Genomic DNA, 15360 nt, shown 5'->3' with positions numbered 1-15360 from the left:
AAGAATGAAATATTGCCATTTGCAACTACGTGGATGGAACTGGAGGGTATTATGCTAAGTGAAATTAGTCAGAGAAAGACAAATATCATATGACTTCACTCATATGAGCACTTTAAGACACAGAACAGATGAACACAAGGGAAGGGAAGCAAAAATAATATAAAAACAGGGAGGGGGACAAAACAGAAAAGACTCTTAAATATGGAGAACAAACAGAGGGTTACTGGAGGGGTTGTGGGAGGGGGGATGGGCTAAATGGGTAAGGGGTATTAAGGAATCTATTCCTGAAATCATTGTTGCACTATGTGCTAACTTGGATGTAAATTTAAAAAATAAAATAAAATAAAATACTAAATTAAAAAAAGAAAGAAATCAAAACTGTGTGATCTATACACCAGGCTGCAACTTACAAAGGGCTTTCATGTAAAGTATCCCTGTTAATTCTTGCAACAAACCTGTAACACATATGTCATCCCCATTTTATAGCCACAGAAACTGAGGCTCAGATTAGGTAACATCTGAGATCACCCACCAGAAAAGCGAAGGCACCAGGTCTTAGCTCCGTGGTGGACACTCTGGAACTCACAGATGGCCTCAGGTCCCAATTCCCCTACCCTGACCCTTCAAGCCTGGATTAGCTGTTTCCTAGGTGCCCAGCCTGGGTTTCTCTGGAATCCAGTACTTATCATACACACAGAAGTTAACCACCCCCCCCCCCCATATTCCACACTATACTGGGTATTCCTTGAAGGCAGGGGCTATAGGACTAGGATCTTTCTCAAATGTCATTGTCCAGTACCTGGCACATGCTCAGTAGGTAGGTATGTAATAAATATTTGTTACATAGAGGAGTGAATGTTTGACCAGTTACCAGAGATGACTCTGAATAGCCCCCACACCTGATTTCCCAGTCCTGGTCTCCATATGCCTGGGGGATATTGACTCCTACCCAGGGCAATCTTGACTTGAGAAGGAACCAATGGAGCTCAAAGTACTTTTATAGCTCCATCAAATAGGGCCCAGACACTCAAGGGCCCAGACACTCACAACAAGGGCCCAGAAACTCAGTGAGGCGGGCTTCCCAGTTCTCACTGGTGGCCATAATAATTGGCATCTGTACACCTGCTCTCATGGAGGGAGGGCTCACACGATCCCCAAACACCATGTGCACATCAGGGCCCCAGAGACAGTAGGGAACTCTGAGGTGGCCACTTCCTACTTACTGGGAACAGGGTTGGGTAAGCAGGGGCCAGAGTCATCAGCCTTGGGAAGGATGCAGTCACATACAAGAATTTTAAGACCGACCCTTCTCCATCCGTGCAGGAATGGGAATGCCAGAACATGGAACTCGGAAACAATAGTCCCCAGGTGGGGCTCAGCATGACCCAGCCAGGCAAATCCTGGGGCAGAAGCTGCACCTCCTGGTCAGGGAACAGGTCAAGGCAGAGTCTGCAGACCCTGACTGCAAACACTGCAGGGTGATCCAGAGAGTGAGCTTTCTGCTAAGGCATGGAATGGGAAGGAATATTCAATGACATCCTGGAGAAACAGAAATGAGCTTTGGGCACAGCAAGCTACTTTCTTCAGGGCACACTGCACCACATCTAACTTTTGCACAACTCTCTTAGCATGGCTTTCAAGACTGTAATTTCCTTAAGGAAACAATCATATCTTATTTTGTCTTTGAGAACCTTCCATCCCTCCTAGTGCCCAGCCCGGGACTAGGTACAGAGGTGGTTCAATGGAGCTCAGCGGGAGAAAAGACAGAAAGGGTGACCCGCATGAAGAAAAGTCACAGAATCAGAGGTGGAAGGAAGAACCCAATGGAATAGAGAATGCGTGAGCTTCACAGAAGATGAGAAAATGAGCAAGGGCTTGCATGGGACAAGAGAAAGCCAGCTGACAGGAGTGTGGGGATGAGCCCAGGCCCAGCCCCCGGTAGGGGAGGGGGTGTGGGCAGAGAGGCAGCACAGAGGAAGACTGCAGAATCCCACAAAGGGAAGTTGAGGGGGGGGGGGGGGGAAACAAGCCAGCCCTGAAATAACAAATACCAAACAGCAGGCCCTCTGCTGAGGAGGCAGGAGTCTAGAGCCCCAATGGGCAATTATCAACAATTCGTAATTATCAAGGATTCGTAAACATGGCAGTTACAGAAAGGAAAACAGAAGGCATACATCTGGGGAACCTGCCTCGAGCAGGGAGCCTCCGCAGGAACACAGGCCCAGGCCTCCAGGCTGGCTGCCCTATCCATGTTTCCTTCCACATAGGAAGTGAAAAATGGAGAAAACAAGAGTGTCCAAGCCCAGCTGCTATCTGTGGTCCAGCTAGCCACAGCAGCCCCAGAATCTGGTCTTAAGTCAAGATGCTGCTTGGAGAAAAGGAACTGATTTCAGAGAGCTACAAAATCTGGCCTATGTGAAGCAATGGCGCAACCTGAGGCAGCAGATGTTACAGGACCAGGAGAGTAGAAAGAGTGCGGGCCATGCAGAGCCACCCCTCACCTGCATGAGGGAGAAAGCTCCCTCACAATACGCCCCACCCCCAGCACCCACCCAGCGCCAGCCATGACCTGGGCTTCTCTGGCATTTCAGGGAAACCCAGGGTCCCAGCTGGACAGAGGCAGAGGTATGGTTGCTAGTCCTGCCTGGGCACTGCCACTAGGTGTGTCCATCAATAAAGCACCAACCCATCCCCAACTCTTACATCAAGGTTTAAGGTCCCCGGTGATTTTGTCTGCCAAACCAGAGCTTCCTGCTTGGGCATCTTCCAAAAGGCTCAAGACACATGTTCTTACATCCCTTCTCACAAAATCACCTTCCCAAAGGGCTTCATACCCTCTTAGAGAAGGCCAGACAAGTCCAACCCTGGGGTCCTTAGCACCAGGCTCTATGGCACTCAGAGCTCTGGTCTCCCAGTAGCCCTCTGCAAAGGTCGCAAAATGCCCTCTGACCAGGAAGGAAAACAACGAACTCCCGCAGCGACCAAGGATGGCTATGACTCCAAGGCCCCCTGGAAACCATCCTTGCTCAGCCCAAATCACCACACTCCGGGCCTCCGCCCCTGGTCCTTTCCAGATGTGCACTAAGAGTGCGGAGTTAATGGAGGGACCGAGATGGAGCCCTTTTCTCGGGTCAGGGAAAGGACCGAGTGGGCAGGAAGGCTGGAGGAGAGACTCGGAGTCTCCAAGGACCCGAGGGTTGCCGCCTCCACCTGGGCCGCCTCCACCTGGGCTGGCGCGCGGCAGGGCTGGTACCAAAGGTCCGCCAGGCACCCGCCAAACAGGAAATTCCACCTGTCGGGCCGGCCAGCGCCCGGGCCACAAATGGGCAATGGAGCGGTTCCCTTTGCCAAGACAAAGCGCCCGGGCCCTCGGCGCCCGCTCCCGTCGCCCCGCTCCCGGCCACACTGGTGGCTTCCCGGGCCCCGACGATGCCCGCAAAGCCCGCCGCGCCCCTCGCCAACCTGAGGCCGCGAGCTGTACTTGAGTCCTGCGCCGAGGTCCTTGGAACCCCCTCCGCCCTTGCGTGCCCGATTGCTCTTCATGGTACCAGCGGTCGGTCGCGGGTCTCAGAGGCGTGGTCCCCGCGGGCGGCTGGCTCCCATCGCCGTCGGGGCGCTAGGGGCGCGAAGGGCGCGGGGCGCACAGGGGCGCACCGGGGCGCTAGGAGCGCGGGGGACACGGGGGGCGCGGGGCGTGCCGAGTTCCGGTAGCAACCCCGCGTGCTGGCCGCCGGCGGTCGCTCTCGCCCTCACTCTTCCTGTCCCAGGCAGGTAGTTTCAGGGTGTGGCCTCCCCGGGGCCCGCCCCGCCGTCCGTCCGCCTCGCCGGCGCACCTTTCCCAGGCCCCGCCGCCCCCTCGTCGGTTCCCGCCCCGCGCGGAGCCCCGCTCTGCCTCCTCCCCTCAGGGCCTGCCTCCTCCCCTCGGGGCGAAGGGAAACACAAGGCCACGGGCGGGGAGGTGAGGGACAAGTAAGACCCGGAGACCTGCGCGGTGGTGGCCATGAGCATTAACTGTGCCCCGCGCTTACTGGGCCCTCGGTGAGTACCTAACAGCAACAAAAATGAGTTCACCCCGCTCTCTCCCTCTCCTAGAGGTGGCCCTTTGCGCTGGGGGATGACCCTTCCATCCGCCTCCTGGATGCCACCCATGGTTTCTTTCCCTCCCTCTTGCGTCTTCAATCCCTCTCCACCTTGCTAAATGACCAGGTCTCAATTATAACCCTTCCAAACCAGACAAACACCGGAACCGCCCCTTGACCCAGCCTCCCCTCCAGCCACTGCTCTCCTGCCCCGTGGCTTGTTGCTACCTGTCCCCCACTGCTAGGAGGCCCTTGCTGTCGTTCGTGTCCACCTTTCCCTGGGTGGGTGACCAAAGACTCCAGCTGCTCCACCAAACGCCATCTTACCTGTCCCCAGCATCCTGCACCTGTTTGCAGCAGCCAGTACTGATTGATTCCATCCTCAAATGTTCACCTTCCCTGGTTCTACTTTCTGACCTCTAAATGTCAAGGTTCCCAAAGTAATCTCTTCAGCCTCCCCCCTTTTTTCTCTACACTTTCTTGACGACTCATCTCATCTTATGGCTTCAAATAGGTAAATCTGCCTTCCTCTTACTGACATCAGAAGGAGTCCCAATTCTGCATTAATAATTGCTAGGCGGGGGGTGGGGGAGTGGGCGCCTGGGCGGCTCAGTCCGTTAAGCATCTGACTTCAGCTCAGGTCATGATCTCACAGTGAGTTCAGAGCCCTACATCCGCCTCTGTGCTGATAGCCCAGAACCTGGAGCCTGCTTTGGATTCTGTGTCTCCCCCGCCCCCTCTCTTTGCCCCTCCCCTGCTTGTTCTCTCTCTCCCTCTCTCTCTCTCTCTCTCTCTGGAATAATAAATACATAAACTTAAAAAAAAAGACTTTAAACAGTAATAATTGCTTGAGAACTTCTCCATTTGTGCTCTACTGGTATTACATAATCAACAAATATTATCGAGCACATATTATATGCTAAGTACTGTTATAGGTGCTGGGAAACAAAAGTAAAATAAAAATTCCCACTTTGCAAACAACAAGCCCCAAACTTCCTTTCCAGACTTGACCATCTTCCACTCTTTCTCTAGCTGTAACAGTGGTCTCCTAGGCTCAAAATCTTGGACTTATCTTTCACTGTCCACCCTCTTATACCTTGTATCTAATTAGTTCCAAATCCGGTGAAGTCTTTCTCTCAAGTTGCTTATATGTATAGCTCTTTTCTTTCCTCCCCCTTTAGAAGACCCCTTGAAAGCAAACCTTTATCACCCTTTTCCTGGATTTACATAAGAGCAAATGGATCTCCTGTCTCCAGTTTGCCATCCTCTGATCCCTCCTGTAAGTTACTCTTCCTTTTTTAAGTTTAATTTATTTATTTTAAGAGAGAGAGAGAGCTGGGGAGAGGCAGAGAGAGAGAGAGAGAGAGAGAGTCCCAAGCAAGCTCCACATTGCCAGCACAGAGCCCAGTGCAGCACTTGAACCCATGAACCGTGAGATCATGACCTGAGCCAAAATCTAGAGTTGGACGCTTAACTGACTGAGCCACCCAGGAGCCCCTCAAGTTACTCTTCCGAAGCCACAGCTTCTGTAGAACGTTCAGTGTCTCCTGGATCAAATCCAGCCTCCTTAGCATGGCTTTCACAGTGTGACCTGTCTTCCTTTGCAAGCTTGCTTCCCAGCATTCCTGTTTGGACCCTGTCCCTGAAACCAGACTTTCCAACATGTGCAGCTTTCCTAAAGGCCCTTGTGCACTGACAAGCCCTTCTCCTTCACACTCATCTCTGCACATTGGGACAAAGTCTCCCACGGTAGTCATGAGTGTGTTGTCGTTATTCACTGAGGGCTTTTAGCGTTCTGCCTTCTGGGCACAGGCGAGGATTGCACTCCTTCCACTTTGAAGTTAGGTGTGGTCATATGGCTCGCTGTGGACGAGGAAATGTTAAACAATAAACACCACTTCCAGGTAGGGGCCTAAGGAAGTAATACGCACTCCCAAGCTCTCTTCCCCAGTGAGGTACTTGTACAGACAAAACCTCCATCTCCCTGTGATCCTAAGGGGCTGCAGTGGGCGGAGACTCTTGCAGATGCCATGAGCACTGGCTACGGAGCATGAGTGAGAAGTCAGCTTCCAGGACGTGAAGCCACTGAGAGTTCACGGTCATTCAACATTGCGGCAAACCTAGCCCATCCTGATATATTACCTCCTGCATGAGATCTTCTTTCCCTCTAAACCAGAAGTACATCTGCTTGTACCTTTATCATGGGATTTGTCACCTTTTTTTTTTTTTTTTTTTTTTTTGCATTTCTGCCAGTGTCTCACTCAACTTTGAGTCCTCAGAGCATAGAACACTAGCAAAATAATTCGTGTCAATTTAATAAAGGAAAATAAGTCTGCCGTTGCCTATAGAAAGCATTCCAAAGCTAAAGAGAAGCTATCAAAAATAATTTTCTGCACAGTAGGACAAAGTCACCGACAGTACATTGTAGGCACTACCATTACCAATGACATGATACCCTTCAGTTAGTGTGGGTGATTGAAAGTAAGCCAGATCCAAGGTAACAACAACGAGATAGGGCTCGTGGCACTAAAACATGCTGTTCTGCTGAAAAAGGAGTGTCTCTTATCGTCTTCTAGGTTCCTAGAGCATCATCTCTTATCCCACAGAGCTAATAAATGCCTTGCACACAGAAGGCACTTAGTGCTATTGGACGCAATACGTATGCAGGGCATTTACTGTGATTCCAGATTAAGAGGAAAAGATTCAGACGGAGACCATTCTCTACGATCACTGTGTCAGGCCCATTTACATTAAACCGATTTGGTTTAATCCTCATAAAATTGTATTATGTGAGATAAGTACTTTTATTCCTAAATTGTAAGTGAAGAAAGCCATGGGCATGCAGCCTAAAGGATGTAGCCAGGTTCTCACACTCTTAAGGGGTAAACCCAGACTCAAACCCACATTTCAGTGTGAGGCCCATGTCATTTCTTTGTGGCAAAGACCGACTCATGCAGCCTCCATCGTCCCCTGCTTGCTCCAAACACCCCCACTCCAAAGCTGTCAGCCATCTGAGGATAAGCCTTTCTCACCCTGACCCCAGGACTCTGTCTGCTGGGGAAGGCAGGGCTGTATCACTGGGACCCCCTTCAAAGACCTCCCCAATTAGCCCAATGCCCTTGGGGCCAGAGCCATGCAGAGCTTGTACAAGTATGGACCTGACTACAGGCCAAAAAACAGGCTTCAGCTGATGATAACATGGGAGAGAGGGGGGCCACTTTGGGTAGACCCAGCCCCAGTTTAAAATCCCAGAGCTCTGTCACTGTCCAAGATGGCGAGAACAGGGGGGGTGGGTGGCCAAACCCAGCTGAAGCAGATTGTGCCAGGCCAGCAGGCTAGTCTCACTTCTGCCAGGAGAAGTCTGACAAGAGGCGTGGGGTGTGGGGGAGGATTGGAATGAAGGGGTGGAGCAGAGTGAACGACTTACGACTTACGGATACAGATGGATACATCTGTGAATGTATCCACACCTTCTGGAACAAAGGGGTTTATGGTGCTGGCACTAGCCCCACTTTTGCTTTTGTGCTGCTGCTGCTCTACCACTTCCCTGTCAAAGTAAAAATGCAAGGTATAAATATGAGTTGTTTGGTAGCCCCAAGGTGATTCAGCCTTCTCCCTGCCGGATTACTTCACCCTGCCCCACCTTTTCCCCTTGTCCTGCAGAAATCCAAATTAAGCTAAAATATCACCCAGTGGAACTTTCTCCAGGCATATTAACCTCAGTGCTCCCAGAAATTGGTATGCTCCTCAATCAGAGCTTACGTTACAGGGCATTTGATTGTGCTGATCCACATAAGAGCTGTTTAATGTTGTTGCAAGAGGGGCGCCTGGGTGGCTCAGCTGGTTAAGCATCTGACTCTTGATCTCATGGTTCATGAGAGTGAGCCCCACGTCAGGCTCTGCACAGACAGCATGAAGTCTGCCTGGGATTCTCTCTTTCCCTCTCTCTGTCTCTCCCCTCCCCTGCTCGCTCACTCTCTCCCTCTCAAAACAAATAAATAAACTTTAAAAAAAAGAAAAAAAAGTTGCAAGAAACGAGTGAGGACAGCCCATGAAGCTGATGAGAATATCAGTATATCATCCCCTGCTCAGGCTTCTGCTCTTGTGTTTCTCCATTTATAGTGTAGGAATAAAAGTATTTAGTTTATATATCCTAATTTTATGAGAAGGAAACCAAATGGGTTTAATGTAATGATGTATAGTTAATTTGCTCCTCTGTCACATTCAGCACTCAGGAAGTTGACATGACACAGTGATCGATTGTAGAGAAGGGTCTTGGCCCACGTTTCTTCCTCTTGATCTGGAATTACATTAAATGCACTTCAGGTGTATTGCATTCAGAGAATAGCACTGAGTGCCTTCTGTGTGCAAGGCATTTCTTAGCTCCATAAGACCAGCAGTGATGCTCTAGGAACCCTTCTTTCCTAGCGGGACAGCAGGTTTTATTTTATTTTTGTAGGTGAGCTGTAGGCCCAGCATGGGGCTTGAACTCATGACCCTGAGATCAGGAGTCACATGCTCTACTGACTGAGCCAGGCACCTCCACCAGGCTTGAATACCATGAGTCCCATCTCACTTAGGTTACTATGGATCCAGCCATCTTAGCAAGTGGCTTCATCATCCACTTGGTCAAAACAGTTCAAAAGACTTCACTGACTTCTTTTCCCTTATCCTACTCACAAACAACAAGGAACAAACAAATCCCGTCTGGTATAGTCCGCTCCAGCTGGGTTTGCGCCCTGTTCTCAAGGTCTTGGACAGTTCCACCTCCAAAGTATATTTGAAATCTATCTATTCCTCTTTTCCAGTGCTGTGTCCTTCTTCCAAGCCACCATCATCTCTCATCTCCTCCCTGGACCGCACCCCAACCACCTCCTGAAGCCCTGCCTTCTTCCCCTCGGCTCCTCTCTGATCCGATCTGCTGTGATTACAGTGCAAGATCCCGGGCGCTACATCACTGCCCTCTCAGAACACAAACTCCTGAAGGCAAGGAGCAGTGTCTGTTGATTTCTCCACCTCACAAAAAGTGTTTGTTAAAATATTTAAAACCTAAATGAATAAGTGAAAATGTAAGTAAATGTTTCTGGTTTTCTGTTAGCACTTAAACAGCATAAGACAAGTACACAGTTTACTGGATTATTCTACAGCAACACCCTAGTCATTGCCACCCGTGAGAGGAACCGGAACCTGTCAACACCAGCCCGCCCCCGGGCCCTCTCTGCGCCTGTCCCAGAAATAACCCCTGTGCCCCAACCCCCCACTAGGAGCGGCCACAATGTTAACATCTGAGGTGACTATTTTCTGATTTTTCTTTCTATGGCTTTATCATCCAGGCCTGAAGCACTACACACTTCAGTTTAGCTTTGGCCTGTTCCTTGTCTCTTTTATTTATTTATTTTTTTAAGTTTATTTATTTATTTTGAGTGAGAGAGGGAGAGAGAGTGCGCATGTGCAGGAGTGGGGGGGGGGGCAGAAGGAGAGGGAGACAGAGAATCCCAAGCAGGCTCTGCACCGTCAGCATAGAGCTCAACTCAGGGCTCAATCCCACAAACCTCGAGATCATGACCTGAGCCGAAATCAAGAGTCACGTAACCTACTAAGCCACCAGGCACCCCTCTCTTTTGTTTTAAATGTGTCTTTTAGGTCCCTTAATCTAGTGCTTCCCACTTGTTGTTTTCTCCCTTTACAATTTGTTTACTGAAGAAATCCTATCATTTGTTCTGCAGACTTCCCACACCCGGGATTTTGCTGATTGTCGTCTCAAACTGTTGTCTAGTTAGTGAGTTCCCTTGCCCTTTGTATATCCTGGGAATTGTAGTAGCTAGAGGCTTAATCAGATAAGGGTTTGATTTTTTTTTTTTTCTTTCGTTAAGTAGGCTCCACACCCAACTTAGGGCTTGAACTCACGACCTCAAAATCAAGAGTCAAGAGTCGAATGCTCTATTGAATGAGCCAGTCAGGCAACGCTAAACATTGTCTTCTTTTTCTTTAAGTGTGATTTTTTGTGGAGGGGAGGGAAGGTAACTTCACATGTGGTGGTGTCTTCTTCAATATGAGGCACTGTCTGGCCATCTCTTCTATTTCCAGCTTCATGCTTAGGTTCTAAATTCAGGAAATGTGAACAGTAACTTTTCAGTTTATCATTCCTTGTTTATTTACTGGCTGAAATATCTCTATAAAGCAAAATTTCCCATCTATATCGTCAACCACTGGTAATGTTTGTATCGGAAAAGAAGGGTAAAGGCCTGAGTCTTTCCCTTTTTTACCAGTTTCAAAATAGTTAAATCTCTAACATCTTCCAAAAGAACCAAATGGAGTGTGTTTGCTTGTTTTTGTATTATTATGAATTCTTGGATTTTTAAACATATTTGCTATGTTTTGGTTCCTTGTCATTTTTATGCTTAGTGATGCTGAAATTGTCCCCTCTTTGACAGGTGGGAGCCTCTTCTAATTGGCTCTTACTTTTGATCCAGTTCTAATCATCTTTGATCATTGATTTGCTTTCTGGTAAGATGTTCCAGGTTCTTCTTATACATTTATTCCCTGCCCAGACATGCAACCAGCCATTTCTTGAGGACATCCTGTGTCTTTTTTAGTGAGAAATGGTATTTCAAGATAATCTCCTGGGTACCAGGGATATTTATTACTACTTAGTTGATCATTGCTTCTGGGACATTTGGTGGACAAAGCTAGGAATTTTTTAAAGAAATAAAATACCCAAGAAATTTATATTGATGTTTCCAATTCAAATTAAGGACCACAGGGAATTGACAGAACTTTATCTTGTATCTGTATTTTTTCCCCACACTGAGAGTCCTTGCTCTCATGTCACTTTTTTTTTTTTTTTTTTTTGGTCATATCTCCTTTGTTAAATGAAGGTCACAGGTACAGTTTTCTCATTAGAGTTCAGTGACTTTGATTTTAATGGAGTTTTTATCAACATGCCAGTTTACAAATAACAGAATTCTCTAGTTAATTTGAAGGGGGAAAAAGTTAAAAAGAAATTATTAAAAGATTCTTAGGAAGTTCATAGAATCTTTGGGAGGGCCAGAGAGGCAAGAGGGGAGGAAACACAGCCAGGAACACGGCCAGCCACAGTACAGGGCTGCTCAGGAAGTCCCTGCTGCTCCTGTCCAGCTCATCCCTGTGAGACTGACCCTGTTCCTCAAAGCTGCCTGCCTCTACTGTTACTCCAGCCAGAGACTGACCTGTGTCCTTTCTTTGTTCCCTCCTGAATGAGTCTCCTGTGAGTTCATCTCATTGGCAATCCTGAGTTAGGTCTGTGCCCTACCTACAAGCCAGTTGAGAAGTCGAGTTCTGTTTCCTGCCTTGGGTAGGCAGGACCCTTAATATGGAAATCTTCCAGATATAGGAGCGCTGCTCAAAAGGTACCCTCGTGTCTGTGAACTAGGCAACTGCAGGTGCTGAGCTGGTAGTCCGGAGGTGCTCTCAGAGCCTTTCTAGAAAGAATTTAATTTTCTTAACGTTTATTTTTTAGAGAGAGAGAGAGAGAGAGAGAGAGCATGAGCAGGGGAGGGGCAGAGAGAGAGACAGAGACACAGAATCTGAAGCAGGCTCCAGGCTCTGAGCTGTCAGCCCAGAGCTCAACGCCAGGCTCAAACTCTTGAACCACGAGATCATGACCTGAGCTGACTGAGCCACCAGGCATCCCCAAAAGGCATTTTATTTACCCCAAGCTACTACTTATTTGATACTCTGTCTAGACAGCAGCACTGAGCACTTCCTTTTGTGAGACTTCCCCTCCCCTAACCCTATCACCCACACATCCAAGTTCACCCCTTTTTCCATCTGATATGTGTATGCCTCAGCCTACTCCCAGTCCCACAGTGCTACATGGGGCCTACGTGGGCTTTCTAAATAATCAGAGTACCCTGGAGCGCCTGGTTGCCTCAGTCAGTTAAGCATCTGACTTCAGATCAAGCCATGATCTCGTGGTTTGTGAGCCTGAGTCCCACATGGGGCTCTGCACTATTAGTGGGATTTTCTGTCTCCCTCTCTGCCCCTCTTCCTCTCTCAATCTCTCTCTCTTTCCAAATAAGTAAATAAACTTAAAAAAAAAAAGTCAAAGTACCCTAACTCATTTGCTTACATTCTAAGTTCAGTGCTCATGTGCCTAGTTAAAAGAACTTAAGTTTTAATCAAATAACGTAATATACGTCTGTGTGGTTTTACAAGATTGTTGCAAAATATTATCTTCACTGCAATTAAGTAGATAATACCACTACTTCAAGCACAGAACAAGAAAATGTCCACAATGACATTTATTTACTTATTTATTTATTTGAGTATAGAGTTGGAATTCAAACTCAGGTTTGCTTCAAAGCTTTGTATTTTTTTTTAAATTTTTTAATGTTTATTCATTTTTTGAGAAAGAGACATAGCACAAGCAGGAGAGGGGCAGAGAGAGAGGGAGACACAGAACCCAAAGCAGGCTCCAGGCTCTGAGCTGTCAGCACAGAGCCTGATGAGGAACTCAAACCCACGAACCACAAGATCATGACCTGAGCCAAAGTTGGCTGCTCAACCAGCTGAGCCACCCAGGAAACCCCCCCTTTTTTTAAATGTTTATTTTTGAGAGAGAGAGAGAGGGAGAGAGAGGGTGTGTGTGTGTGTGTGTGTGTGTGTGTGTGTAAGCAGGGGAGGGGCAGGGAGAGAGGGAGACAGGGGATCCAAAGCAGGCTCTGCGCTGACAGCCCCAATGAGGAGCTCAAACTCCTGATCCGTGAGATCATGACTTGAGCCAAAGTGGATGTTTAACCACTGAGCCATCTAGGCGCCCCCATAATGACATTTCTACTCCTAATACAAGCCTTCAATGGCCACAATATCAGGTTACAATAATTATCATCTGATCAAGAAGTTGGTTAAAAAATTCTAAATCATTGGGGTGCCTGGGTGGCTCTGTTGATTAAGTGTCCAACTCTTGATCTCAGGGTCAGGAGTTTTGAGCCCTGCATTGGGCCCCACATTGGGCATACAGCCTATTAAAAAAAAAAAAACAAAAAAAAACCCTTATAAATCATCAAGACCAAAGTACTGTTCCTTTAGCAAGCCCTGTGTACTGGAAAAGATATGTTTTCAACAGTTTAAAATAATAATACCTGGGCACCTGGCTGGCTCAGTCAAAAGAGCATGTGACTCTTGATCTTGGGGTCATGAGTTTGAGCCCCTACCTAGTAGGTAGCCAAATTAGGAAGAGCCAGCCAAGTTGGCTTCAAATTCCCACTTGTAACATTATAGCTGCCTCTTACATTTTATCTTATTTTATGGAAAAGAACGTATTGTGAAAAATTTCAGAAAACGTAATGTCATCGGATTGGCTGCTTTGGTAGAATAAGGAAATATTTCCAGATAAAGTTCTGGTGCTAGCCCACGTGGAAAACTTAAATGTACAATATGTTATGAAATGTCTTCAGTGTGGTTATTTTGATAAAAATCAGGAACACTTAAAATATGGTAGAATCTTTGCAATATTTTAAAATAAGATTGGAAGTGACCAAGAAAACATTTTGTTTCATGCAGATTCATATTGCGACAAAGTATTTAAAAAGTTGTTGAACTTAAAAGATGTTGCACTGTTTGTTAAGTTTTTTTTTAAGCTAAAAACACCTGTTATAATTTGCTTTTTCTTTTTTTTAAGTAAGCCCTTGGCCCAACGTGGAGCTTGAACCCACGACCCCGAGACCAAGCCCTTACAAGCTCTTCCGACTGAGCCAGTCAGGAGCCCCTGATTTGCTTTTTCTTCCTCCTTTCCTCCCTCCCTCCCTCTCTCTCTCTTTCAATTTTTTAAATGTTTATTTATTTTTGAGACAGAGAGACAAAGCGCAAGCACAGGATAGGCAGAGAGTGGGAGACACAAGATCTTAAGCAGGCTCCAGGCTCCAAGCTCTCAGCACAGAGCCTGATGTGGGGCTTGAACCCACAAACTATGAGATCATGACCTGAGCCAAAGCTGGACGCCCAACTGAGACACCCAGGCACCCCCTGATTTGCTTTCTCCGAAGAAGCTTATGCAATGGAGAAATTGGAAAACAAATGTGTGGAATGGTGTCCATTACTAGGTTATTTTGCTGTTGAAAGTGATGTCTCCCCTAAAAGCCCTGTTTGTGTACTTAAACTCAGAAACAGAATTGACTGATAGGATTGTGCTAGAACAGGCAGAGCCAATAACCCACTTCTCTCATCCAGCCTGTTTGTGCAAGGTGTCCCTCCCAGCTCTTTTTTTAATTTTTATTTTTTTTACATTTATTTATTTTTGAGAGACAGAGAGAGACAGAGCATGAACGGGGGAGGGTCAGAGAGAGAGGGCAGCACAGAATCGGAAGCAGGCTCCAGGCTCTGAGCTGTCAGCACAGAGCCTGACGCGGGGCTCGAACCCACAGACCGAGAGATCATGACCTGAGCCGAAGTCGGACGCTTAACGGACTGAGCCACCCAGGCGCCCCCCTCCCAGCCTTTTGTTTGTTTAACAACTTTGAGGTGTAACTGATACACAGTCAACTACACATACTAACAGTGTACAAGTTTAAATATACCCATCAAACCATCACTATGATCAAAACCTCGGCTTTGCTAGCCATTAAGTAATGAAACAAATAGATCTTGGGCCAGACTTTTAATTGCTCTAAGCCTTCAAACACAATTTAAAAATAATAAAATATGGAAGAGCATAGCATAACTCTCCACTCCTTCAGTGTGGGGGAGGGAGGAGGACTTGGTGAGAGTATCTTCCCAGGACAGACACTGCCAGACCCCACCTCAGCCAGGTGAGCAATGCCAGCAACAGGGATTAAGTCACAGTGACTTGATATGGTGTGATGAGCATGACACTGTATTCTTCCTCCCGAGTAACACAAAACCTCAGGGTCTTAGGAGACAAACATCAGACACATCCCAATAGAGGGGCATCCTACAAAATACCTGACCAGCAGTCCCCAGAACTGCCAAAATCATCAAAAACAAGGGAAGTCAGAGAAACAGTCATGGTCAGGAGGAGCTTACAAAGACACAACCAAGCGGTGCCTGGGTGGCTCAGTCGGTTGAACATCCACCTTCAGCTCAGGTCATGGTCTCGCAGTTCGTGGGTTCGAGCCCCGCGTCAGGCTCTGTGCTAACAAACAGCTCAGAGCCTGGAGCCTGCTTCAGATTCTGTGTCTCCCTCTCTCCCCCTCCCCTGCTCATGCTCTGCCTCTGTCTCTCAAAAATACATAAACTAAAAAAAAAAAAAAAAAGACACAACTAAATACAAGGTGATATCCTG

At 47.5% G+C, this 15360-nt stretch overlaps 1 protein-coding gene and 1 long non-coding RNA gene across 2 annotated transcripts in view; one reads left to right on the top strand and one right to left on the bottom strand.

Moving 5' to 3' along the window:
- The window catches only part of ST14 (ST14 transmembrane serine protease matriptase), a 42098-nt gene extending 38531 nt beyond the window's left edge, over positions 1 to 3567 (bottom strand). The window contains exon 1 of the mRNA XM_042906686.1: positions 3463 to 3567. Within this exon, the coding sequence (XP_042762620.1) occupies positions 3463 to 3543 (81 nt within the window). The 5' untranslated portion in view covers positions 3544 to 3567. The remainder of the gene's footprint in view (positions 1 to 3462) is intronic.
- A 382-nt stretch (positions 3568 to 3949) lies between these two features.
- On the top strand, positions 3950 to 9152 carry LOC122200907. The gene is made up of 2 exons (XR_006193980.1): positions 3950 to 4038; positions 8888 to 9152. It is a non-coding gene; the product is annotated as an uncharacterized LOC122200907 (long non-coding RNA).
- The last annotated feature ends 6208 nt before the right edge of the window (positions 9153 to 15360 follow it).

Source organism: Panthera leo, chromosome D1, assembly GCF_018350215.1.
Source record: "Panthera leo isolate Ple1 chromosome D1, P.leo_Ple1_pat1.1, whole genome shotgun sequence".
In the NCBI taxonomy this organism is placed as follows: domain Eukaryota; kingdom Metazoa; phylum Chordata; class Mammalia; order Carnivora; family Felidae; genus Panthera; species Panthera leo.
Note: the sequence above shows the minus strand (reverse complement) of the source record. Positions and strands in the feature narration are given on the sequence as shown.